General features: G+C 42.5%; 1 protein-coding gene across 1 annotated transcript in view; it reads right to left on the minus strand.

Moving 5' to 3' along the window:
* Positions 1 to 27,531, minus strand: part of LOC115154084 (glutamate receptor ionotropic, kainate 4-like) — a 114,699-nt gene that overhangs the window by 41,726 nt on the left and 45,442 nt on the right. Inside the window, exons 4-6 of the mRNA XM_029699947.1 lie at positions 27,323 to 27,420; positions 8,135 to 8,300; positions 6,751 to 6,929 (exon numbers count right to left, since the gene is read on the minus strand). Of these exons, the coding sequence (XP_029555807.1) occupies positions 6,751 to 6,929; positions 8,135 to 8,300; positions 27,323 to 27,420 (443 nt within the window). The remainder of the gene's footprint in view (positions 1 to 6,750; positions 6,930 to 8,134; positions 8,301 to 27,322; positions 27,421 to 27,531) is intronic.

Consider the following 27,531-nt stretch of genomic DNA (forward strand, 5'->3'; position numbering starts at 1 on the left):
CGAGAAGCTTCTTGTCTGTAACATAATCAAGAATTTTCACACTAACATGATGTGCTTTTAGAGAAACCACTTCAATTATTGCCCTTGGAAAGACATCCATTTTATTTTGGGGGATATTTCAAGTTTATTGGACAGAGACATGGAAGAGGGACAGGAAAGGAGGAAGGAGAGATGATGTGCTAGAGGGGAGGGGGGCTCGAATTCGAACCCACGCCAGCACTGACATACATATGAGCTCTGAAGGCGCGGCAGTAACCAATAGACCACCTCAGGCCACAGTCAGAAACATCTACCTAAAGTTCTTGAATAGTAGAGAAAAAATAAACTCTGTAGTCCATGTTGTCAGCAGACAGTATTCTCTTTATGATGGTTAGGGAATTTGCCTGGGAAAACATATTTCATGGTTTCATATTTTCAAAGTGTTCATTTCCTCCTGTCCCTTGGGATTACTTTAAAAGAAGAGAAAATTCCAAAAACAATGTGACATTTTTACTTGACACTACTTTTTTCTTTGCAAACCAATCATAAAGGCAGTCAAATAAATAAGTCATGCCAATGTGGTTATTATAAATTCATAAGAACATGACCCAAAGCTTTTCCACGGATCTTTGAAACTTCTATTAGATGCGTAACAGAAGCTGTCTAATACTAGTGCTTACTATTCATGTGTTAAAATAGTAATGCTTTTAGTAATGTTATTACCAAGCACGCACTGGTAAACAATCAAAAAGGCACAAACACTTATGTAAATCGTTACCATATAGGTATTATTGGATACAAACAAGCATACTGAGTCATATAAACAGATATTGAATGGGAAAATGTTAAAAACATTTATACAATTTGTCTACGGAATGGTCAACCAAGCAACACAATTAGATGAACATTCCTTGGGGTAATCCTAGTTGGATGATACTCTGTTTGTTTGCAGGATTGGGGAGTAACGGATTACATGTAATGTACATGTAATCTGTTACATGTAAGGGATTAGAAAAAACGTTAACTAATCTGTTACGTTACCAGCAAAAATGTTGTAATTGTAACGTCTGTCTTCGTGAAGAGAGGACCAAGGCGCAGCGGGTTGCGTGCTCATCATTATATTTATTGAATGTGAACACCAAAAAACAACGACAGGAAACAGTTTTGCAGGCTACAGCAATGCAATGCAAAAACAACTACCCACCATTAACAAACAAAACACACACACACATACATATATATATACATATATACATATATATATATATATATATATATATATATATATATATATATATATATATATGACTCTCAATCAAAGGCAACTACAAACACCTGCCTTCAATTGAGAGTCCAACACCCAATACCTAACATAGAAAATACTAAACTAGAAAGAACATAGAAATACAAAAACATAACCCAAAACCCGGACAAAAACCCTTCTAAACAAACGACCACCCCGAACCACATAAAACAAATACCCTCTGCCACGTCCTGACCAAACTACAATCACAAATAACCCCTATACTGGTCAGGACGTGACAGTAATCAGATTACAGATACTTTTGAAAAACTACGTGATTACTTCGAGTATTACTTTTGAGAGAGGATGTTTGCGGAAACAAAATCTTTGACATTTCTGTTTTCTCAATGACATTCAAATCAACATTGAAAGAAAGGCGCAAGTTAAAGTTTGTTCTGCCTGAGCGAGTCTGACCACAAGTCAGAGACCACTATGATAACACACCAAATGTGTTTGATGGATCGCGGGAAAAGAGCAGGAATACGCTTTTGTAGGTTACAGTCCAAGCTATGTCTGCCAATGGTGCGACTGCTGTCGGCATCCAAAGACTTTCCAACTTGAATAAACGCTTGGAGGTAAGGATGACAGCAGTGGTGTAGTCTACGGCAATACGGATATAACTTGTTATTGATATCTACATAGCGCAATGATGTGAATAACACTGCTGTTCTCTCATTTAGCTATTTGCGCCTAACACATTGTGGTTGTGGATGGCTGTTCACAAATCTAAAATGTGTATTTGAACCCAATAATGGTTGAATTCAAGAAGTTTAAGCTGCCTATCAATCATTGTTTTGGAACCAGTGGACAGCCAGTGAAAAATGTGCTCTTGAAATAGCTGCATAGTGCGGATCCCAGTGGTGCTTTTATTTCTCAATCTAAATCATGCTGATAAAATAATAATAATCCATAGGCCTAATGGACACACGCTCAAACACTTTTGATAGATTTAAAGCTCCAATCTGTAGTTTCTCCGCACACACACACACACACACACACACACACACACACGAAGTTGATTGTTTACATACACTTAGGTTGGAGTTATTAAAACTCGTTTTTCCACTTAATGCAGCAGGTGGTAACACCAGATACTGACTGTTACTTTTGATTTTGACCCCCTCATTGTTCAGGGACACATTATTCAATTTCTGTTAGTCACATGTCTGTGGAACTTGTTCAGTTTATGTCTCAGTTGTTGAATCTTGTTATGTTCATACAAATATTTACACGTTAAGTTTGCTGAAAATAAATGCAGTTGACAGTGAGAGGACGTTTCTTTTTTGCTGTGTGTGTGTGTGTGTGTGTGTGTGGGTGTATATACAGTTGAAGTCAGAAGTTTACATACACTTAGGTTGGAGTCATTAAAACTTGTTTTTCTTGTTAAAACTATTTCATGCTGCCACCCCCGTGCTTCACAGTTGGGATGGTGTTCTCCAGCTTGCAAACATCCCCCTTTTTCCTCCAAACATAACGATGGTCATTATGGCCAAACAGTTCTATTTTTGTTTCATCAGACCAGAGGACATTTCTCCAAAAAGTACGATCTTTGTCCCCATGTGCAGTTGCAAACCGTAGTCTGGCTTTTTTATGTCGGTTTTGAAGCAGTGGCTTCTTCCTTGCTGAGCGGCCTTTCAGGTTACGTCGATATAGGACTCGTTTTACTGTGGATATAGATACTTTTGTACCTGTTTCCTCCAGCATCTTCACAAGGTCCTTTTCTATTGTTCTGGGATTGATTTGCACGTTTCGCACCAAAGTACGTTCATCTCTAGGAGACAGAACGTGTCTCCTTCCGGGGCGGTATGACGGCTGCGTGGTTCCATGGTGTTTATACTTGCGTACTATTGTTTGTACAGATGAATGTGGTACCTTCAGGCATTTGGAAATTGCTCCCAAGGATGAACCAGACTTGTGGAGGTCTACAATTTTTTTCTGAGTTCTTGGCTGATTTCTTTTGATTTTCCCATGATGTCAAGCAAAGAGGCACTGAGTTTGAAGGTAGGCCTTGAAATACATCCACAGGTATACCACCAATTGACTCAAATTATGTCAATTAGCCGATCAGAAGCTTCTAAAGCCATGACATCATTTTGTGGAATTTTCCAAGTTGTTTAAAATCACAGTCAACTTAGTGTATGTAAACTTCTGACCCACTGGAATTGTGATACAGTGAAATATATCAAAACAACAATTCAAGCCTGAGCCTGTTGAGCTATACATTTTATGAGCCCTACATTAAAGACATTAAATGAGTCCAAGCTCAAAAAAGCCCAAATGATTGTGCCATTATCCAATACATATATGATATAGGCACATTACGCACATTACTGCACATTACGCACGAGAGAAAATTGCTGCAAAGAAACCACTACTAAAGGACACCAAAAAGAAGAAGAGACTTGCTTGGGCCAAGAAACGTGAGCAATGGACATTAGACTGGTGGAAATCTGTCCACTGATGAGTCCAAATTTGAGATTTTTGGTTCCAACCTCTGTGTGGTTTCTGTGAGACGCAGAGTAGGTGAACAGATGATCTCCGCATGTCTGGTTTGGGCTTAGTGGGACTATCACTTGTTTTTCTACATGACAATGACCCAACACACCTCAAAGCTGTGTATGGGCTATTTGACCAAAAAGGAGAGTGATGGAGTGCTGCATCAGATGACCTGGGCTCCACAATCACCCGACCTCAACCTAATTGAGATGGTTTGGGATGAGTTGGACTGCAGAGTGAAGGAAAAGCAACCAACAAGTGCTCAGCATATGTGGGAACTCCTTGAAGACTGTTGGAAAAGCATTCCAGGTGAAGCTGGTTGAGAGAATGCCAAGAGTGTGCAAAGCTGTCATCAAGGCAAAGGGTGATGTAATAGTGATGTCTTCACTATTATTTGTCAATGTAGAAAATAGTAAAAATAAAGAAAAACCCTTGACTGAGTAGGTGTGTCCAAACTTTTGACTGGCACTGTATTTACCTCCATTGATTCTTGAAGAATATAACTTATAAATGCCTCATGAGCTCAGTTCAACTGTCACACTCCATGAGAACTCAAAATAAAAGCTTGTTTTTCTCCAATGTTTGTAAACAGTGTAAATGTAAACAAACTTTGTATAGCCTCATAACAGTTAAAACAATAAGTTTGATATCATGAATGGTCAGTCCTTGCATCCATAGCACTGTCTATTAATCTGAAAGTGGTTACATTTCTCCAGACCCATCCCTCAGCCTCCATCCCTCCAGACTCATCCCTCTCTCAGGCGGGGCGAACATTTTGTTATTGTTTCATCTGTGGATTTGCCCTTTAAACAGCTGCATATTATCACAATATCAGTGTCACCAACAAAAAGGTAAACAATAGGCCTATAGCAAATGCAGCATATGGCATTCCTTTTTCACATGTAAATAGCACTTTTCAGTAATGCTCAAAGCATCCCATTCCATGATCGAAGCATTTATTTTTCAACTCAAATCAATGAGCCCAATCAGTCCTCCATGATAACAAAATCACAATCAACAGAGTAGGGCTGGCTAATAAGTTCTTAGTTTTGGGGTTATGCTCAGGTAAAACAATGTCTAATCTATACTTCCATATTTCCAAGTCCTATTTCTTGAAGATCAAAGGGTATGCCATTTATTGGAATGACTGGAATTCTGATAGGCTTTGGTTATTAATGTCAAGATAACATTTAAATTGTATTATATGTAGTAGAAAGTGATGGGTTAGAAGAAGCCTACATAACCAACCCATAAAGTAAAATGTAACATCCATATATGGCCAGCTATGTAAATTTTAACATTGATTTATCCTGCAATAGATGTCATTGAATTGGTAACACAATGTCACGTCCTGACCAGTAAAGGGGTTATTTGTTATTGTAGTTTGGTCAGGACGTGGCAGGGGGTGTTTGTTTAGAGTGTTTCGGGGTTTGTTGGGCTATGTTATTATGTAAGAGGGGTGTTTGTTTAGAGTGTTCCGGGGTTTTTGGTCTATGTTCTAGGTTAGTGTTTTTCAATGTTCAGTCTAGTTTTTCTACTTCTATGTTTAGGGTTTGTTGATTGACCTTCAATTGGAGGCAGCTGTTCCTCGTTGCCTCTGATTGAAGGTCCTATGTATAGGGGTGTTTGTGCTATGGGGGTTTGTGGGTAGTTGTCTCCTGTTTTGTGTCTGTGCACCTGACAGGACTGCTTAGTGTCCTTTGTTGTTTTTTGTATACGTGTTTCTTTTTCCTTCCTTTAAATAAAGATGAGTATACACGTTCCCGCTGCACCTTGGTCCAATCCTTACGACGCCCCTGACACACACATTTTTGTCTTCTTCTAATGCCTCTTAAGGAGAAAGCAATCTAAAAGTAACTGAATAATCAGATTAATGAATGTAATCAGATAGGCTACCTGGGCCAGCAGGTAGCCTAGTGGTTAGAGCATTGGGCCAGTAACTGAAAGGTTCCTGGATTGAATTCCCGAGCTGTTGTTCTGCCTGAACAAGGCAGGTAACCCACTGTTCCCTGGCAGGCCATCACTGTAAATAAGAATTTGTTCTTAACTAACTTGCCTAGTTAAGTAAAGGTTCACTATTTTTTTTCTTTAAGACTAAGTTTGGGTAGTCAGAAAGTTATGTTACCGATTACAATTTTGGACAAGTAACTGTAACGGATTAGCTTTAGAAATTAACCTACTCAACCCGGTTTGTTTGAACCCAGCTTGTTAGTGTAATGAATGTAGCCACTATTAGTGATACTGTATTCCCAATCCCAAATTGCCTCCCAGACCCAACGCTCTATGTACCTTTGGAGATCTGAGAGGATTTGATAGATGTAAGCAATATGGTGACAATTCCACTGAACCTATCAGAGTTTTCTACGGGGGAATTTTTTTTTTAAAATAATGAAATGTATGCATTCACTACTGTAAGTCGCTCTGGATAAGAGCGTCTGCTAAATGACTAAAATGTAAATGTAAATGTAAAATGTCAAGGTAGAAAGATGTATTAGCATATCACTAGTTAAGCGTCTATAAGAGGGTACGCGTAGCAGTGTACTAGAACATTGGAACATGTTGGCTTTCATACTTTTCGAAATCTGAGCGCAGCTCAAGCAATTTCTCCAACTGTCAACTCATTCAAATTAATATAAAACGCATACCAGAGATGCGTTGGTTGGGAATTGTGGGAAGGTGTGCGTTTGGGCTGTGCGTCCCCACGGATGATGGTCTCAGAGCCGCATAGCTATGTCACAATGGGACACCGGACTATCGCGTCCTAGCTTCTGTGGACTATGAATTACGCTTTACACCTATCAAATAAGATCTCCACAAGTGCATAAAGCGTAGACCTATAGCGATAGATTTGGGATTGGGCTGGAGTGTATGGATGTGTCCCAAAATGTGTCAACTTATTCCCTTTATAGTGCACTATTTCTGACAAAAGTAGTGCACTATATAGGGAATAAGGGGCCATTTGGGACGCTTACCCGTTCCAGGATGAGGAGGGACACAGTGGCGTTGGCGTCCACTATGATGGTGTCAGTCTGGTAGTTGCGGATCTCTTTTAGAACAGGCATGGGGTCCTGACTGTCATCCAGCACACGAACAGTCAGCGTCTCCTTAGAGATTAGGAACTGACGTAGTAACTGCTCCAGGTTCATCAAACCTGGGACAACAGCAACAATTGGCCATGAAAGTGTAATATTGTATCCCACAGCCCACAACGTTGATGCACTTTCTTATGAACGTCAGGTCGCTACAATATCGTCTAATAGTTTAAGTAATGGCCAGTAGGAGACTATTGCAAGGAATTCTGCCTTTGGTGATAGAAGTATCACATCTTACAACTAAGCTAGTCCTTTAAGTAAATCATAGGAAGTATTTTATCCATACAGCCATTGTAGGTTTACACTATCACTCCTTTGTTGGCCGTATTTTCTTACATATGCTCTGAATGCTTGATTTCTGTATTTCAAGTCCGTCCAAAAAGACCACTATTCAGTATGTAATTTACCATCTTCAAAATATAACAAAATTGATGCATTGTCATAAGTAAGCAACATCATCTTCCCAGTGGCCAACTAACACTGTAAAAGCAAAATTCACTAGGAAATAGGCATTCTATTTTAAGTTAAGATAACATATTGTTATAGAGAAAATACCAGCTGTTAGCCTAAGTATATTTTTAGGACCTAGGTTGGAGGGATTCATCTTATCCACGTTCTATATAAGCATTGGGAACCAAAGCAAAGTGTAACTCATCATTTCACGCTTTCCACACCTGCCCCTGTCTCTGGGTGACATCCCTGAGGTGGCCTGGCACCATAGGCCTGTCACACAGACGCATGGTGACACACACACACACACAAACGTCCCAATGACCACATCAAGACAGATAAGCTAAATTGGATCAATAATGACCTGCTATGTTCAGATGAATGCTGAGTGTGTGATGTGAATGAAACAAATAATAGTCCGCTTTGGGCAGATGAGTGCTTGAGGGGCAGACTGACAGAGATGACTGACCTGCTAGAGGAAGCATGGTGGTTCCAATGGCTCAGTTGGTCAGTCAACACCAATTTTATGGGTCTGCTAAATTATCATATCTGCTAAATTACCATCTCACTACATCGCCTCCTGTTACTGTATATGCAATGACTGCATGCATGTCCTAAAGTTAAACTGTACTACTGATCAGGGGTATTGTTATCATATAAAACCCAGTGGAATTTCCATTACAGTAATTATATTTCTATGGGTCCATCCATCACAACATAGTTGAGTTAATTGAGTAATTGTATTTCTATAGGCTAGTTTACTTGAATGGGAATGTCCATCTAGTAATTTCCATTTCTATGGTTGGCAACTCACAGTCAGCCCTGGCGCAGAGCAGACAGGCGCTGGTGCTGTTGAAGAAGGAGAGCAGGTCCACCACGGCTAGGCTGACATGTGCATTGGTGGGCCGCAGGTCCAGGGGCGAGAAGCGCGGGAAGCGGGCCCTCAGGAGGTCCTCGGGGGCCACCCTCACGTAAGGCACCTGGGGGTGTAATGAAAAGCAAATTAAATCATACCGTAGAACAGGGACTGTATGTATCAATCTTCTCAGAGTATGAGTGCTGATCTAGGATCAGTTTAAACTTTTATATCATAACGAAAATTGACTAAATCAGCACTCCTACTCTAAGAGCCTTGGTACATACGGTCCCAGGTAACCCTAATAGGGGCGAATCCTAATTACAAATTGTCAAATATGTCAGTAAAAGTTAGGATTAGCCCCTTAACTACTGAAGCAGACTAGATTTTTAGAGTCAAATGTACTCTAGGAAAACACAGTGATCAAATGTGTTGGTGCATTTCAACCGGGTAACTTAAAATGTACCGTTTCTAAGCAGCTGACAAACTAATGCCTTGTGAATGAGAACTATAATACTTATAAGTATAAGTAGTACAGAAAATATGTATACAAAAGTCGATACAGTATGCTGCAGGAGACGGGAGATGTACTGTGCAGTAAGAATATACTACAGCTATGTTTCGACAACAAGTGCCTCTCCCCCCTGAACATCCCTTTGAAGCTGCCCACTGAGATGTTTTCAGGACCATGGCCAGCTCCTTCTAGTGCCATACACTGATGAATACGGTATATACATACACACACACACAGGTAACTGCCAAAATAAAGGAAACACCAACATAGTGTCTTAACAGGGAGCTGGGCCACCACGAGCTGCCAGAACAGCTTCAATGATCTTTGACATATAATCTGCAAGTGTCTGGAACTCTATAACACCGTCCTTCCATGAGAAATTCCATAATTTGGTGTTTTGTTGATGGTGATGTAAAACACTGTCTCAGGCACCACTCTAGAATTTCCCATAAGTGTTCAATTCGGTTGAGATCTGGTGAATGACACACACACACACACACACACACACACACACACACACACACACACACACACACACACACACACACACACACACTAAACCCCCAATGCTCATTTGAGAGCCCTCTTTCAAAGTCACAGATCTTTTAGCCATGGTAGACAAAATAATGGGCAACTGTGGATTTTTACAAATGACCCTATGCATGATGGGATGTTAATTGCTTAATTAACTCAGGAACAACACCTGCGTGGAAGCATCTGCTTTCAATATACTTTGTATCCCTCATTTACTCACGTGTTTCCTTTATTTTGGCATTTACCTGTAAATAGACTAGCAAGCAGCTGACTTCTTCAAAGTCAATATGGCATCTATAGGGCACACAGGGGGATGATAGAATATGAAGTCACGACTGTAATAAACAGAGCTAGTATCCACTGCAGCTATGGGTAAAAAACCACTCGAGTAGAACCAATAGTTTCCTGCATTAACCCACTAAGTCAATCAACAACACTGTGGCCGGCTAGAAGGTTACACTCATTGGTTACACCTCATCACCATAGGCATAATGTTATAAGTATAGAGTTGACTTCGTACCCGCCTGCTTCTACCTAGCCCTTAATTGTCTCAGAGGTCCAGTGGTAATGTGTTGCCATACGGAGAGACAGACCATGATAAGCTCCAACAGCTGCTCAGCTCTGCTCTCAGCAGGGCAATGTTCTGCTTTAATAATAATAAAACATCCCAACCACCATTAGGCTAGGACACAAGGTGAGACACGGCTAATGGGGGAATTAGCTGAAAAACAGTCATTACCGAATCTCATTGAAGGCTCTATTTTTGGCTGGCGGTAAGGAGGCGCAAGTATCAAACGCACGTTAGTTCTACATTTTGTAATGTAAAAACTGGCACACGGGCGTTTCCCAACCCCTCGGCCAGGTTCAATAATTTACCTATCTTCCGTTGAGGAAGCAATATTTGAGGTGTGTCCTTAAAAATGTGCGCCAATATGGCAATTTCAGTAAGCACAACTAGGGATATAGAGTACCATAGAATGAGTCATAATACCCATAAAACCTAACAATCAAACAAGGAAATGGTTCCAATGGTTTTTCACCATAGGGAATTTTAGAAACACTTAAAATAAAGACTGTGTTTCGTGTAGGCTTACCCTGACGTGACGTTTTGATAACCATGTAAATCTCTCTAGGACAAATCAAATGTTATTAGTCACACGCGCAAAATACAACAGGTGTAGACCTTACAGTGAAATGCTTACTTATGAGCCCCTAACCAACAAAGCAGTTTAAAAAAAATATGAGTAAGAATAAGAAATATAAGTAACAAGTAATTAAAGAGCAGCAGCAAAATAACAATAGCGAGACTATACACAGGGGGGTACCGGTAGAGAGTAAATGTGCGTGGGCACCAGTTAGTTGAGGCAATATGTACATGTAGGCAGTTACCAAGGTGACTTTTATCAATATATTTGCCTGTATTTACCCACCCCACCCCCAACATGAAATGCTAATTAGCTGCTAATGTGGCTATCATAAAAGAACCAGTGTTGTGTTCGAGACCACCTAAAGCGAGACCGATCCAAGACCAGAGCAAATTGAGTCAGAGTCAAGACCAAGACCCGAAGGGGGACAAGGGGTCCGAGAATGAGTCAAGACCGAGACCAGAAACATCTGTTTTGTCCAGGACCGGAGACAACACAGACCGGTGCACTATAAACAATCAGAGCTACAGTAGGCCTTTAAATGAACAAGCCATTTGCCACACGTGCTTGCCATCATACCCCTTGAACCTTACTGTGTGTTTCCAGGCAGTTGCAATAGCGCAACTGTCACGTCCTGACCCTTGTAAGAGGTCATTTTCCATAGTAGAGTGGTCAGGGCGTGACAGGTGGGTGTTTTGGGTGGTTTTGGTTTTCTGTTTCTATATGGTGTTTTCTAGATTTCTATTTCAATGTTTTTGTTTTCTATGTTTTGGCCAGGTATGGTTTCCAATCAGAGGCAGCTGTCTATCGTTGTCTCTGATTGGAAGCCATACTTAGGCAGCCTGTTTTTCATGTGTGGGTGTGGGTAGTTGTTTTCTGTTTTGTCAAAGTGTACCTTGCAGAACTGTTGTCGGTCGTTTTGTTGTTTTGTTCAAGTGTCTTCATTAAAAGTCAAATATGAGCACTCTACACGCTCCGCCTTGGTCTCCTTTAGATGACCCATGTTACAGAACTACCCACCATGACTGGATCAAGCGGCGTGCCCGGGCAGAAATGGACACCTGGTCACATACGGAGTGGATGGAGAGGAGGAACTGGACTTGGGGCCAGGTAATCGATAGATATCGGAGCCTACCTGGGAAAAACGAGAGGCAGCCCCAAAAAATGTTGTTGGGGGGGGGGCACACGGGTAGTTTGGCTGGGCCAGGGGTGAGGCCTGAGTCAACTACCCGTGCTTTTTGTGGTAAGCATGTGCCTGCCTCTCGCACTCTCCCTCCAGTGCGCATCCATAACCCAGTACGGCCGGTGCCTGCTTTGAGCACTCGGTCCTCAGTGCGTCTCCCCAGTCCGGTGAGACCGGTTCCTGCTCCACGTACAAAGCCTCCAGTGATAATCGATGGTCCGACGCCTGTAGAGATGATCCATGGCATTAAGCCTCTAGTGATGATCCATGGCCTGGAGCCTGTAGGGATATTCCATGGCACGAAGCCTGAAGAGGTAATCCATGGCCCGGAACCTGAAGAAATAATCCTTGGCAAAAAGCCTGGAGGGTTTATAAATGGTCCGGAGCCTGTAGGGATAATCGATGGCCCGGCACCTGTAGAGATAATCCATGGAAAGAAGCCTCCAGTGATGAGCCTTGGCGCTGAACCTGTAGAGATGATCCATGGCATGGAGCCACCAGCGACGCTCTTCAGTCCGGAGCCTCCAGCGACGGTCTGTAGCCCGGAGCCTCCAGCGGCGGTCTGCAGCCCGGAGCCTACAGCGGCGGCCTGCAGGTCAGAACCTTCAGCGGCGGCCTGTAGGTCAGAACCTCCAGTAGTGGTCTACAGCACAGAGCTTGCGGTAATGATCTACAGTCCGATTCCTCCGATAATGATCCACAGGCCAGTGTTACAGAAGCGGAGGGATCTGCGGGCGGAACGGGGGTTACGCCCTGAGCCGGAGCCACCTCCGTTGCTAGAGGATCAGAGGGAGAGGAAGGTTCTGGGTGTAGCACATGAGCTGCCATAGACTTTTGTCAACCTCCCTGCCCTCCCTTTGTGTTTGGGGTTGTTTTTGTTGGGTTTTGTTTGGGTGCAGTCGGAGTCTGCACCTTTGGGGAGGGGGGGGGGGTACTGTCACGTCCTGACCCTTGTAAGAGGTCATGTTTTTGTTTTCTGTTTTGGTATGGTTTCCAATCAGAGGCAGCTGTCTATCGTTGTCTCTGATTGGAAGCCGTACTTAGGCAGCCTGTTTTTCATGTGTGGGTGTGGGTAGTTGTTTTCCGTTTTGTCAAAGTGTACCTTACGGAACTGTTGTCGGTTGGTTTGTTGTTTTGTTCAAGTGTCTTCATTAAAAGTCAAATATGAGCACTCTACACGCTGCGCCTTGGTCTCCTTTAGACGACCCATGTTACAGCAACTTTAGATCATTAGAACACATTCGCCAAAAAATACACCTGAATTTCTGCAAAAATGTAAACACCACAGAAGTCCTCTCACATTTGGAAACTTTACAGTCCTATTGATCAAACAACCATGAACAGGTAGGCTCTCTTACTCAGTTATGCACATCAACAACTACAAGATCAACAACTAATGCTAGGCAGAGCAAAATGAGCTCAAATCTAATGAAGGAACATTAGATAAACCCTCTAACTTTTTCAGCTAGTTGGCTGTCAAAATTGCGCTGATAAACAATGGGGAATTGTAGCCTCCTCTTCCTTCTGCAGCTTGCCATGCTTGTCCCAACCAAGCAAACTGGCTAACGGTGGCTAGCTTGTTAGCTAGATACTTCCAGAAACAAATGAGAGAACACCTCACTCTGACCATTTTACTTGCCGTAGCAGAGCTGGTTAGCTGTTTACATGTTATCTAGAGCATTCTTGACAGTTTTTTTTCTTCATATTCAGCGGGTGTTGCGCATTAGTAAATTCATCAGTACTGTGCTCTGGCACACTTGGACGAGAGAGTGCTCTGAAATCGGAGTAGATAAAGAGTGAATTTGCGAACGCAAGAGATATGCCAACTGGATAACAGTCGTTCAAGTTGTTGCTAGCTAACCAAATGATACCTGCATCTCTAGCTGTGTATAGCTGTGAGATGAGCTGTGTATACTGTATTTTTGACTGTATGTTGTTTACTCCATGTGTAACTCTGTGTTGTTGTATGTTGTCGAACTGCTTTGCTTTATCTTGGCCAGGTCGCAATTGTAAATGAGAACTTGTTCTCAACTTGCCTACCTGGTTAAATAAAGGTGAAATAAATAAAAAAAAATAGCCACCAAAAAATGATGAGAAAAAAGTCAGTCACTCACCCACTCCTCCAATGGCATGACATCCTCCAAGCAGCTAGCTAGCTAACGTTAGGTTCCGTGTTTTAAGCTTGCTACATAAATATATACACTAGCCTATTAGCAACATTTTGACTGACTTGTGATCTTTGCCCTTGCTAGTTCGACTGTATTGACATTCTCAGCATTAGTTACATTTGTCCGTTTTTGCACAGAATATTGAGTCATTGAAACTGAAACAGTGCATCCAGAATGGAGGCAGCAAACAATGTACCAGCCCAGCTGTGATTTACAACCTGATAGCAATATTTTTTGGACTACCAAGAAATGTATTAGAGAATTATATTAATCATGCATCTATCTATTCTGCCATCAATGCCTTCGTATCCGTCATGGAACGTTGAGTAAAATAAGCTATTATTAAAACCTCTTATAAAGCTGGTTTTGTAGCATAAACTGGGAATTGGATATTTTTTACTGATATTATGATGCTCTCTTTCATATCTTTCAAAACACAGTCAGTTCCACTTTAAGTCACAGGTTACTTTGTGTGCTAAATGTGAAATTATTTTTGGGAAGTAATAGTAATACATTTCAATTGGGAGACACTTAATGGTTGTGTTTATGATTTGCTACCTACTGGCTTATTATGTCCGAATTTATTTACTGCTTAACCTTTACCATAATGCTGTGTGTGACTGCTGTCTTTCCATCGGCCCTATGCCGAGGTGTAGTGGTACCTGGAGATATGGGTATACTGTAATTTAGCAAGAAAATTCCCAAACGGCCAGTCCAGCGAAAGAAAATGGCACCCCGTGGGAATTTTTCCTATAGATGTTTCAGATTTTCAACCTCAAAAATCACCTATTTTTATATATATATATATATATATATATATATATATATATATATATATATATATATATATATATAAAAAGGTTTTAAATGATGTGATGGTCTAAGTCCACAACAATGCTTAAACCACATCAATCTGACTGGGTGGGCCTGTTAAGGCCTGGCCTCAGTGCACCCAGGCCCATCCATCTCTACGTCCCTGATGCAAACAGTGCATGATAACAATTGCGCACCACAAATAGCATACAAATCAACACTTCGGACTAAACTTTTTTAATACCTGGTTTGCATACCCATTGTTTCCTTAGTTAGCATTTACTGCTAGATATCATAAATTGAAACGTCTTTCCTACCCTACCGGCTACCGATGTCATCCTTCTGTGAGCCGCTCCATGCCAAAACCATTTGAGAGCTGCACACTCTTGCTGCCTGCACATGACGTCCGCAGAAACTAGGCTGTGTGCGGCGCACGTGAATATATTTCACACGCTTTGCGATTGTGTAGGCTACTTTGACAGAATTACGAACCTGTCACACACTAAAGGCCTATAGGTTTGCCATTGCGCAAACATGTCTATAATAGATAAAGGCTGTTTAAAAAAAATACAAAATATTTAACCAGGTAGGCTAGTTGAGAACAAGTTCTCATTTGCATCCTCGACCTAGCCAAGATAAAGCATAGCAATTCGACACATACAACAACACAGAGTTACACATGGAATAAACAAAACATACAGTCAATAATACAGTAGAACAAAAGAAAACAAAAAGTCTATATACAGTGAGTGCAAATGAGGTAAGTTAAGGCAATAAATAGGCCATGGTGGCGAAGTAATTACAATATAGCAATTAAGCACTGGAATGGTAGATGTGCAGAAAATGAATGTGCAAGTATAGATACTGGGGTGCAAAGGAGCAAGATAAATAAATAAATACATAATGGGAATGAAGTAGGTAGATAGATGGGCTGTTTACAGCTGGGCTATGTACAGGTGCAGTGATCTGTGAGCTGCTCTGACAGCTGGTGCTTAAAGCTAGTGAGGGAGATATGAGTCTCCAGCTTCAGAGATGTTTGCAGTTCGTTCCAGTCATTGGCAGCAGAGAACTGGAAGGAAAGACGACCAAAGGAGGAATTGGCTTTGGGGGTGACCAGTGAGATATACCTGCTGGAGCGCATGCTACGAGTGGGTGCTGCTATGGTGACCAGTGAGCTGAGATAAGGCGGGGCTTTACCTAGCAGAGACTTGTAGATACCCTGTAGCTAGTGGGTTTGGAGACGAGTGTGAAGCGAGGGCCAACCAAAGAGAGCGTACAGGTCGCAATGGTGGGTAGTGTATGGGCTTTGGTGACAAAAACGGATGGCACTGTGATAGACCGCATCCAGTTTGTTGAGTAGAGTGTTGGAGGCTATTTTATAGATGACATCAACGAAGTCGAGGATTGGTAGGATGGTCAGTTTTACGAGGGTATGTTTGGCAGCATGAGTGAAGGATGCTTTGTTGCGATATAGGAAGCCGATTCTAGATTTAATTTTGGATTAGAGATGCTTAATGTGAGTCTGGAAGGAGAGTTTACAGTCTAACCAGACACCCAGGTATTTGTAGTTGTCCACATATTCTAAGTCAGAGCCGTCCAGAGTAGTGATGCTGGACAGGCGAGCAGGTGCGGGCAGTGATCAATTGAAAAGCATGCATTTAGTTTTACTTGCGTTTAAGAGCAGTTGGAGGCCATGGAAAGAGAGTTGTATGGCATTGAAGCTCGTCTGGAGGTTAGTTAACACAGTGTCCAAAGAGGGGTCAAAAGTATACAGAATGGTGTCGTCTGCGTAGAAGTGGATCAGAGAATCACTAGCAGCAAGAGCAACATCATTGATGTATACAGAGAAGAGAGTCGGCCCGAGAATTGAACCCTGTGGCACACCCATAGAGACTGCCAGAGGTCCGGACAACAGGCCCTCCGATTTGACACACTGAACTCTATCAGAGAAGTAGTTGGAGAACCAGGCGAGGCAATCATTTGAGAAACCAAGGCTGTCGAGTCTGCCAATAAGAATGTGGTGATTGACAAGGTCGAAAGCCTTGGCCAGGCCGATGAATACGGCTGCACAATAAAGTCTCTTAACGATGGCGGTTATGATGTCGTTTAGGACCTTGAGCGTGGCTGAGGTGCACCCATGACCAGCTCTGAAACCAGATTGCATAGCGGAGAAGGTACGGTGGGATTCGAAATGGTCGGCAATCTGTTTGTTAACTTGGCTTTCAAAGACCTTAGAAAGACAGGGTAGGATAGATGTAGGTCTGTAGCAGTTTGGGTCTAGAGTGTCACCCCCTTTGAAGAGGGAGATGACCGCGGCAGCTTTCCAATCTTTGGGAATCTCATACGATACGAATGAGAGGTTGAACAGGCTAGTAATAGGGGTTGCAACAATTTCGGCAGATCATTTTAGAAAGAGAGGGTCCAGATTGTCTAGCCCGGCTGATTTGTATGGGTCCAGATTTTGCAGCTCTTTCAGAACATCAGCTATCTGGATTTGGGTGAAGGAGAAATGGTGGGGGCTTTGGCGGGTTGCCGGGCAGTTGACCGGGGTAAGGGTAGCCAGGTGGAAAGCATGGCCAGCCGTAGAGAAATGCTTATTGAAATTCTCAATTATAGTGGATTTATCGGTGGTAACAGTGTTTCCTAGCCTCAGAGCAGTGGGCAGCTGGGAGGAGGTGCTCTTATTCTCCATGGACTTTACAGTGTCCCAGAACTTTTTTTGAGTTAGTACTACAGGATGCAAATTTCTGTTTGAAAAAGCTAGCCTTAGCTTTTCTAACTGCCTGTGTATATTTGTTCCTAACTTCCCTGAAAAATTGCATATCACGGGGGCTATTCGATGCTAATGCAGAACGCCACAGGATGTTTTTGTGCTGGTCAAGGGCAGACAGGTCTGGAGTGAACCAAGGACTATATCTATTCCTAGTTCTACATTTTGTGAGTGGGGCATGCTTATTTAAGATGGTGAGGAAGGCACTTTTAAAGAATAGCCAGGCATCATCTACTGACGGGATGAGGTCAATGTCATTCCAGGATACCCCGGCCAGGTCGATTAGAAAGGCCTGCTCGCAGAAGTGTTTTAGGGAGCGTTTGACAGTGACGAGGGGTGGTCGTTTGGTCGCAGACCCATTACGGATGCAGGCAATGAGGCAGTGATTGCTGAGATCTTGATTGAAAACAGCAGAGGTGTATTTGGAGGGCGAGTTAGTTAGGATGACATCTATGAGGGTGCCCGTGTTTACGGATTTGGGGTTGTACCTGGTAGGTTCATTGATAATTTGTGTGAGATTGAGGGCATCAAGTTTAGATTGTAGGATGGCCGGGGTGTTAAGCATGTCCCAGTTTCGGTCACCTAGTAGCACGAGCTCAGAAGATAGATGGGGGGCAGTCAATTCACATATGGTATCGAGGGCACAACTGGGGGCAGAGGGAGGTCTATCGCAAGTGGCAACAGTGAGAGACTTGTTTCTGGAAAGGTGCATTTTTAGAAGTAGAAGCTCGAATTGTTTGGGTACAGACTTGGATAGCCTGCAGAGTTCTGTATTACTATCTTTGCAGTAGATTGCAACACCGCCCCATTTGGCAGTTCTATCTTGGCGGAAAATGTTATAGTTAGGGATGGAGATTTCAGGGTTTTTGGTGGTTTTCCTAAGCCAGGATTCTGACACGGCTAAGACGTCCGGGATGGCAGAGTGTGCTAAAGCAGTGAGTAAAACAAACTTAGAGAGTAGGCCTCTAATGTTAACATGCATGAAACCAAGGCTTTTACGGTTACAGAAGTCAACAAATGAGAGCACCTGGGGAGTGGGAATGGAGCTAGGCACTGCAGGACCTGGATTAAACTCCACATCACCAGAGGAACAGAGGAGAAGTAAGATAAGGGTACGGCTAAAGGCTATACGAACTGGCCGTCTACCACGTTCGGAACAGAGAGTAAAAGGAGCAGGTTTCTGGGCACAATAGCATAGATTCAAGGCATAGTGTACAGACAAAGGTAAGGTAGGATGTGAGTACATTGGAGGTAAACCTAGGCATTGAGTAATGATGAGAGAGATATAGTCTCTAGAGAAGTTTTAACCAGGTGATGTCATCGCATATGTCGGAGGTGGAACAACATGATTGGTTAAGGCATATTAAGCAGGGCCAGAGACTCTGGAGTGAAATAAGACAGTAATCACTAAACAGGACAGTAATGGATGAGGCATATTGATATTAGAGAGAGGCATGCGTAGCCAAGTGAACATATGGGTCCAGTGAGTGTTAAGATAATGTTTCAAGAAAGGAGTGTATATATATATATATATTTGTCCTGGCGAAGCGGTTTTATCCGCTGACTGAATTAAAGCTGATAATTATGAGTTTTTTATTTCACTGGTCTGCTGGTCTCAGGAAGAAATTATGAGTCCTCACTGTTAGACTGCCAAATCGAGGCAAAGGTAAGAAGCTCTGGATTAACCATCTCTGGATTCACATTAGATAGTTAATCCAGAGATTCTTACCTTTGCCTCAATTTGACAGTTTAGTCCAGAATACGAGCTCCACGAACTGCCGACTCCTTCGCTGGAGTCCCATATTGCAGGAAAACGAGAGGGTTATGATCGGTATAGACCACCAGAAGGGTAGAGAGTTCATACATAAACCTCAAAGTGCTGAAGAGCCAGTACCAAACGAGCTCCTCCTTCTCGAGAGTGGTTTTGATATGAGGCCAATTTCTTTTAAAAGTACCCCACAGGGTGCTCAACATTGTTATTGTATTTCTGTAGGAGCACAGCCCGGGCTTCTACGTCGCTGGCATCGGTGTACTAAGCAAATGGACGACGGAAATCCGGAGCTGCTAGCACCGGTGCAGAGACCAAAGGGTCTTAGCATTTCGTAACCTGATTGGAAGACGAAGGTAGGAAAACAAACCATCAGGAGTGACAAAAGCAGTCAACTCTTTGGCGTGCTCAGTTAAGAGGGACCTGCCAATAATCCTTCAGCAGATCAAACTTGCTAATGTACTTAGCAGCGCCAACACAGTCCACATAATCGTCGAGTCTGACTTAGTAACTGCACTGACTTTGTGAAAATCGAATGAGTAGCAGCACACATGATGGTTAAGAGAAACTGGTTACCACTCTTGGCTTCGGGAAAAGGACCAACACAGTCCACCAGAACCCTGCTGAAAGGTTTGTCAAAAGCGGGAATAGGCTGCAAAGGTGTAACTGGTAAAGCTTTTTTCGGTTTACCCGGCCACTGGCAAACACGACAGGATGTACAGTAAGACACAGCATCCTGTTTCAGACCAGGCCAGAAGAAGTAAGGCAAGATACGGCCACAGGTCTTGTTGACCCCAAGATGGCCTGCTATTGTGAGCCAACCTCAGTATCTCTAGTCGAAGCGCAGCTGGAACAACAATTTTGAGAAAACTAGGCCAATTGTCTTGCCCAGAAGTGGCGCGAGAATGCCATTTCCTCATCAGAACACCATCTCTGTCCAAGCAACACCCATAAACTTCAAACTCCTCCTCTGGATGTATCTCAACAAAAAGAGGGGAAAGGGAAACATCTTTACTCTGTTCAGCAATCAGCTGCTTCCTAGACATCGAACTGTAGGGACCCTCTTCCTTCAGCGGTCGTACAAATTCGCTCACCCTTGGGGTTTTCAAAAGAGAGGTCAACTCAGGAGGCTTACCAAAATCATACTCAGACAGATCGACCATGGTGGGATCGCTGACATCCTGAACACTAGACTTGCTCCTGGTGACTTTCTTAGGCATAGCACACGCTAGGGAACTTTTCTGATAACTCATCAGGTTCCTCTATTCTGGGTTCCTTACAAACCGACAGGATTTGGCATTCCCTCCAGCCAAAATTGTTTCCCAAAATAATTGAGACCACCTTCACCGGTAGGCTCGTCTTCACTCCAACTGAACTGGAAATAAGATCAAACTCGAGTTCTACATTATACAAAGTAACTTCCATGCAACCCATCTCCAAGCCTTGTACTAACACATCGTAACCACTCACTCGCTGAAGTGTCAAAGGCAAAACACCCTCCAAAATGAAGGACTGGGCTGCCCCAGTGTCTCGCAGTATCTTCACCGGCTGCTTAACAGCATCACCACTCTGCAAAGACACAAATCGTCTGAAACAAAAAGGTTCATACACATCTCATCCAAAATATTGTTTAGGAGATACACCAGTCCCAACCAGAGACTTAATGGGCTGGAGGGCTCCCACAAGAAGAAACTGCTTTTTCTCAAATTTTTCTGTTTCAACTTAGGACACAGAGGCAATGTTTCCTTTCTCACGGCATTAATAACAAACTGATGGATATGAAAAAAACCCAGCTTTCTTCCGGTCTTTGGGCTCTGTAGAAAATGACTGAAACCTTGCAGTAGGAGGGGACTTCTGGATTGCTTTTTGCATAGGGATAACTACTGGGTGCTTTGTTTGTGAAGGTAGTTTTGTGTGTCAACAAACTCATCTGCAAGGACTGCAGCTTTCTCAAGGGTGAGATCCTTGTGCTCATAAATGTAGATAACCCTTTCGTGAAGGCAAAAGTATGAGTGTCTTTAAATCCTCAAGGTCCTCGGCCTCTTGAAAGCAACACCACTGATCAAAAAGACATGCTTGTTCCCTTGTGAACTCAACATTGCTTTGTGATTGTGTCTTTCTTAATACATCTACACGTTCCGCTAGCGGAACGTCTGCTCCAATATCCAATGATGGGCGGGGCGCGAAATTCAAACTCCTCTAAATCCGAAAACTTACACTTTTCAAACATATGACTATGTTACAGCTATTTAAAGACAAGACTCTCCTTTATCTAACCAAACTGTCCGATTTCAAAAAGGCTTTACAGCGAAAGCAAAACATTAGATTATGTCAGCAGAGTACCCAGCCAGGAATAATCACACAGCCATTTTTCAAGCTAGCATATCATGTCACATAAACCCAAACCATATCTAAATGCAGCACTAACCTTTGATGATCTTCATCAGATGACACACCTAGGACATTGTGTTATACAATACATGCATGTCTGTTCAATCAAGTTCATATTTATATCAAAAACCAGCTTTTTACATTAGCATGTGACGTTCAGAACTAGCATTCCCACCGAACACTTCCGGTGATTTTACTAAATTACTCACGATAAACGTTCACAAAAAGCATAACAATTATTTTAAGAATTATAGATACAGAACTCCTCTATGCACTCGATATGTCCGATTTTAAAATAGCTTTTCGGATGAAGCACATTTTGCAATAATGTAAGTACATAGCCCGGCGTTACAGGGCTAGCTATTTAGACACCCACCCAGTGTAGCCTTCACCAAAATCACATTTCCTATAAGAAAAATGTTCTTACCTTGCTTGTTCTTCATCAGAATACACTGCCAGGACTTCTACTTCAATAACAAATGTAGGTTTGGTCCCAAATAATCCATCGTTATATCCAAACAGCGACGTTTTGTTCGTGCGTTCTAGACACTATCCCAACGCTAAATCTCGGCCACGAGCATGACGCAAAATATGACAAAAAATTTCGAAATATTCCATTACCGTACTTCGAAGCATGTCAACCGCTGTTTAAAACCAATATTTATGCAATTTATCTCGTAGAGAAGCGATAATATTCCGACCGGGAATCTGCCTGTCTGTAAACTGAGGAAAAAACCGAAAGCCGGGGGCGGGGCGTGTCACGCGCCTAAGGCTTAGTCCATTGACTGACCACTCAGCATTTGCTCTCGTGTGCTTCAGCCAGGGCTTTGAATGACATCATTCCTGTTTTTCCCGGGCTGTGAGACTCCATTGTTGACGTGAGAAGTGTCACGTAAGAGCAGAGATCCTTTGTAAACGACAGAGATAATAAAGAAGGGCAAGAAATGTTCAGACAGGGTACTTCCTGAACAGAAGCATCTCAGGTTTTTGCCTGCCATAGGAGTTCTGTTATACTCACAGACACCATTCAAACAGTTTCAGAAACTTTGGAGTGTTTTCTCTCCAAAGCTAATAATTATATGCATATTCCAGTTTCTGGGCAGGACTAATAATCAGATTAAATCGGGTACGTTTTTTATCCAGCCGTGAAATTACTGCCCCCTAGATGTAACAGGTTAATTTACGGAACTGTTGTCTGTATGCCTCTGGGACCAACTCGTAAGGATAGGATAGCAGCATTAAGTGTCAATTTGAACTCTGGTCAAGAGAAAGCGGTGTACACTTTGAGCTTTTCCCACAGGAACATTTTGAAGGAACAGTGACCAAATGTCTCGCAGACATTTTAGGGATGTGGCAATCTGCTCAAACAGAGTAAAATAATTGTGCCGACCAAACTCTCTTGAGGTTGCAGGACGGCCTGACTGGATTCGGAGTGCTTTCAATTCTATTTCTCTTAGTGAAATGGCATGCTCACGTTCCTGTTGTCTGGCTGAATGTTCACATTCTTGTAGTTTGGCTGCACGCGCATCTTGTCTTTCCCTTTCCTCAAGCTCTAATTTCTGTTGCTCCAATCTCTCCTCACGTTCTCTTTCCCTGTGCTCAAGCTCTGTTTTCAGTTTTTCACATTTTGCCTTGAGTTCTAGCTCTCGCAGTTGCACATCTATGGGGTGTACACTACCACCCCATGACCCTTTTCATCATCATTATTCAATCATTGCGCGCGCATTAGCGAGCGTCTGCGTAGCCAGGCGCTAAAATAGAACTTGGTTCTATTTGTGACGCTCGAAAAGTCCTGCCTCTCCCGTCTCCTCATTAGTTTTTAGGAGCATATGCCCACGTGGGTGATTGAAAGATGAACTGAGGTCCACACTCCAGTTGGTTGTGGTAATGAACCTTAAAAGTTGGTTGCCAACCTCCATATAAAGTCAAAAGAAGAAGAAATTACTAGACACGAATTCGGTTGACCGTTTTATCTGTGGATTAATTGTCGTAGTAGAGAACCTTGTGCATTTCAGGTAAAATAACCCAATGTTTATATCCCAGGACATATTAGCTAGTAACAGCAAGCTAGCTAAATTACCATTAATGTTTAATGCTTTTCGACCTGTCCCCAAATTAATATAATTGTTTTGATATTTCAACCTGCGTGTCCTGATCGTGTATGGTGTGGGTGGACAAAAATCAACTTGTGCACGAAGGCGGATGCACGCGTGCGTGAGGTCTGGTCAGCATGTAACTCTTTGACTACTGCTTTTGAATTTGCATGTGCAACATTGATGTCATAATGCTTTGCAATGACAAGCAGATTCATCTTCATACAATTATCTAGCATCTCCCATGTAGGGTTTTCCATAAATCCTTCCAACTTAAAGTCCATGTTTTTTTTGTAAGCCTGTGTTTATGTAAACTTTTAAAATTATTGTACCAATCAGGTTGGATGTCAGTGACAAACGCTACCAAAAGTGTATTTTGGACACAAAAATATATCTGGGCACAGCAGAGCTTTAGAGTAGGTGATTAGAGCGACTACCATACTCATGGGAAACAAGCTCCCAATTTGTTAGTCCTTAGCAAGAAATGATGTCGCTCAAACAGAAAGAGGAACTAACAAAGTCACTGACCACAACCAAAGCGTAGGAGGGGTTCTGAAAGGCTCATGGGCTGTCCACTGAAAGTTGACAAGCAACAACAGGCACACAACTATAAAACCCACACCAAACTTAAAGACAGGAAGCAAATCAAAAAGTGTAGCCAAACAAAAACATGGAAGATCAGCTAAAGGATTGTTTGTCTAGAACTCAAATAGGGAAAGCCAACTAAAGGTGTTAACCCTCTGCATATCGCAAGACAGCTGGAGCACTGGGCCAGTCACTCTTAAATATCACCTGAGTCAGCACAGGTGAAACACTTTCCCACTAACAAGATGACAAACTAGCACAGGTGTAACACACACAGACTAACGAGGTGACACCATTCTGTGTGCCCCACGTGCTAATGTCCAACCAAAGCCTGTAAGAGTATACTATAATGTTTATTTGTGTCCATGCTATAGAAGAAGATACCAAGCCCTGAATGTGCAGCAGGTGCCAAAATAGCAAAGATAATACCAAAGACAAACATTGGGGTAACATTGTTAGTTCTGGGTCTACACTCTCATAACTGTGTGCTGCGAAGAACAATCTCTTGTTTAGGCATGGGAAAATGCATATATTAATTATATAACGCAATCAAGAATGGCTTGTTGGAGATTCACGACTCTATTTTAATAAACCTATTGCAATGGTAAATCTAAGCACTGGCGGTAGTCTATAGGTTCAGAGGTGTTTCCAAAATAGTTTTTGCTATTTTCACAACTAGAATTATGGGTGCTTTAGCTGATAGTGGCACGAGAGGGCTGAGTTTTGATTAATTAAAAAGTTGTAGGTGTGTCGAGGCTTGACCTCTGACTGGCCAATCAGAATGTGCCCCAGGGCTAAAATATGTGGTTGCTTCAACTTGTGTATTTACAGTCTTATGTATTGCAATGAAAATTAACTCCAATTAGAATCAGTCCGTTATAGTCTAGTTTGTTAAATGGCCTACTAAATATAGGCCTATCCCATATTTGCTAAATATGTTTTGAACAGTAATTGCATGGCTTCAATATGGAAATATACCATTAACAGTGATATAGGCCAAGTGTACTGTATTTTATATATTTAACCAGGCAAGTCAGTTAAGAACAAATTCTTATTTACAATGACGGCCTAGGAACAGTTGGTTAACTGCCTTGTTCAGGGGCAGAACGACAGATTTTTACCTTGTCAGCTCTGGGATTTGATCTAGTAACCTTTCGGTTACTAGCCTAACGCTCTAACCACTAGGCTACCTGCCACCCCAATGATGAGCCCGCAGGAAGGGTACCACATGAGGGAGGAGGATGCCTTCCCTGTAACGCACAGCGTTGAGATTGCCTGCAATGACAGCAAGCTCAGTCTGATGATGTTTTGACACACCTCCCCAGACCATGACGGACCCTCCACCTCCAAATAAATCCCGCTCCAGAGTACAGGCCTCGGTGTCACGCTCATTCCTTCGACGATAAACGCGAATCCGACCATCACCCCTGGTGAGACAAAACAGTGACTCGTCAGTGAAGAGCACTTTTTGCCTGTCCTGTCTGGTTCAGTGACGGTGGGTTTGTGCCCATAGGCGACGCTGTTGCCGGTGATATCTGGTGAGGACCTGCCTTACAACAGGCCTACATCCCTCAGTCCAGCCTCTCTCAGCCTATTGCAGACAGTCTGAGCACTGATGGAGGGATTGTGCGTTCCTGGTGTAACTTGGGCAGTTGTTGTTGCCATCCTGTACCTGTCCGCAGGTGTGATGTTCGGATGTACCGTTCCTGTGCAGGTGTTGTTACACGTGGTCTGCCACTGCAAGGATGATCAGCTGTCCGTCCTGTCTCCCTGTAGCGCTGTCTTGGGCGTCTCACAGTACGGACATTGCAATTTATTGCCCTGGCCACATCTGCAGTCCTCATGCCTCCTTGCAGCATGCCTAAGGCACATTCACGCAGATGAGCAGGGACCCTGGGCAACTTAGTGTCCTAAGTTGTCATAACTGTGACCTTAATTGCCTACCATCTGTAAGCTGGGAGTTTATTAACGACCGTTCCACAGGTGCATGTTCATGAATTGTTTATGGTTGATTGAACAAGCATGGGAAACAGGGTTTAAACCCTTTACAATGAATATCTGTGAAGTTATTTGGATTTTTACGAATTACCTTTGAAAGACAGTGTCCTGAAAAAGGGACGTTTAGATAAAGGCTGTTAAGATTTCCTCTTGAAATCCGACATGTCCGTGGTAAGGACAACTTGGTTGCTGACTGTTTCTCAAGGGTGGTCATGCAATAAGTTTTGTGTTTAGCCCTGGCTCACAATTTATTTTGACTGCACGTTTTGTCATTTTTGGAGATTAGTTGTGTCTTGGTTGGGCTTGTTCCAAGTGGATGAGAGTTATAGAAATGTGCGTGACTTTACCTATGTTTCTCAAACTTCATTTTTTAGGCAGTAAAAAATAGATTGTAAAAAGTATATATATACAGTATATAAAAAAAGAGTTGGCTGTTTTGTCTTGTATTTAATTGTTGACAGACAGACACCATGATTATATTGGAAAAGGTGACGCATTTAAGTTGATCATGTTGTGAGATGGAAATCATTTTCTGTTGGTGGTGAGCAAACTTCTCCAACAAAAATATAGGATATATTTGATGTCTTAAGGGAGAATGTATTACAGGCTTTGGTTTTTCCATTTTTATTTTGAGGTTGGACATTAGCATGTGGGCTGCACCGATTGGCGTCACCTCGTTAGTCAGTATGTGTTACACCTGTGCTGGTTTGTCATCTCGTTAGTGGGAAAGTGTTTCACCTGTGCTGGCCCAGGTGATATTTAAGAGTGGCTTGCCCAGTGCTTCAGTTGTCTTGAGAGATGTGGAGAGTTAACACCTTTTTAGTTGGTACACCCTTTTTGAGTGCTTATCTGATCTTCCCTGTTTTTGTTTTGTTGTACTTTTTGATTTGCTTCCTATCTAAGTTTGGTGTGGGTTTTAATTTTGGACAAATTTAGTGGGCGCTCATGGTGGCTGTCTTTTAGGTCCCAGTTGTTGCTAGTGACCTTTCAGTGGACACATCCATGAGTGTCTTTCAGAACCCTTCCTAAAACCCCCACCATTTTGGTTGTGGTCAGTAACTCTTTGTTAGTTCCACCTTCTGTTTGAGCGACATTATTTGGTTTTCTTGCTGGGGAACATAATACACAGACCGATACCTGCATGTGCACTTATGTTCACAGAAGTGTATTGGTCACACACACACCTCTTTCTCTCCACAGATATTACTGATGATGGTGTCGGAAGCTGGGCTAGCAGAGGGTCCCAGGACCGCCAATACTCCCTTAGAGATAATCTGGCACACTGTTGGGAGGGAGAGGAGAAAACAGAGGGAACCAAATGAGCGTTAACATAGAATTTACAATGGCATTAAATTACACACTGGTTGCATATTGATACAGAGTACAATGCAAT

Source organism: Salmo trutta, chromosome 19 (genome assembly GCF_901001165.1).
Source record: "Salmo trutta chromosome 19, fSalTru1.1, whole genome shotgun sequence".
Lineage (NCBI taxonomy): Eukaryota > Metazoa > Chordata > Actinopteri > Salmoniformes > Salmonidae > Salmo > Salmo trutta.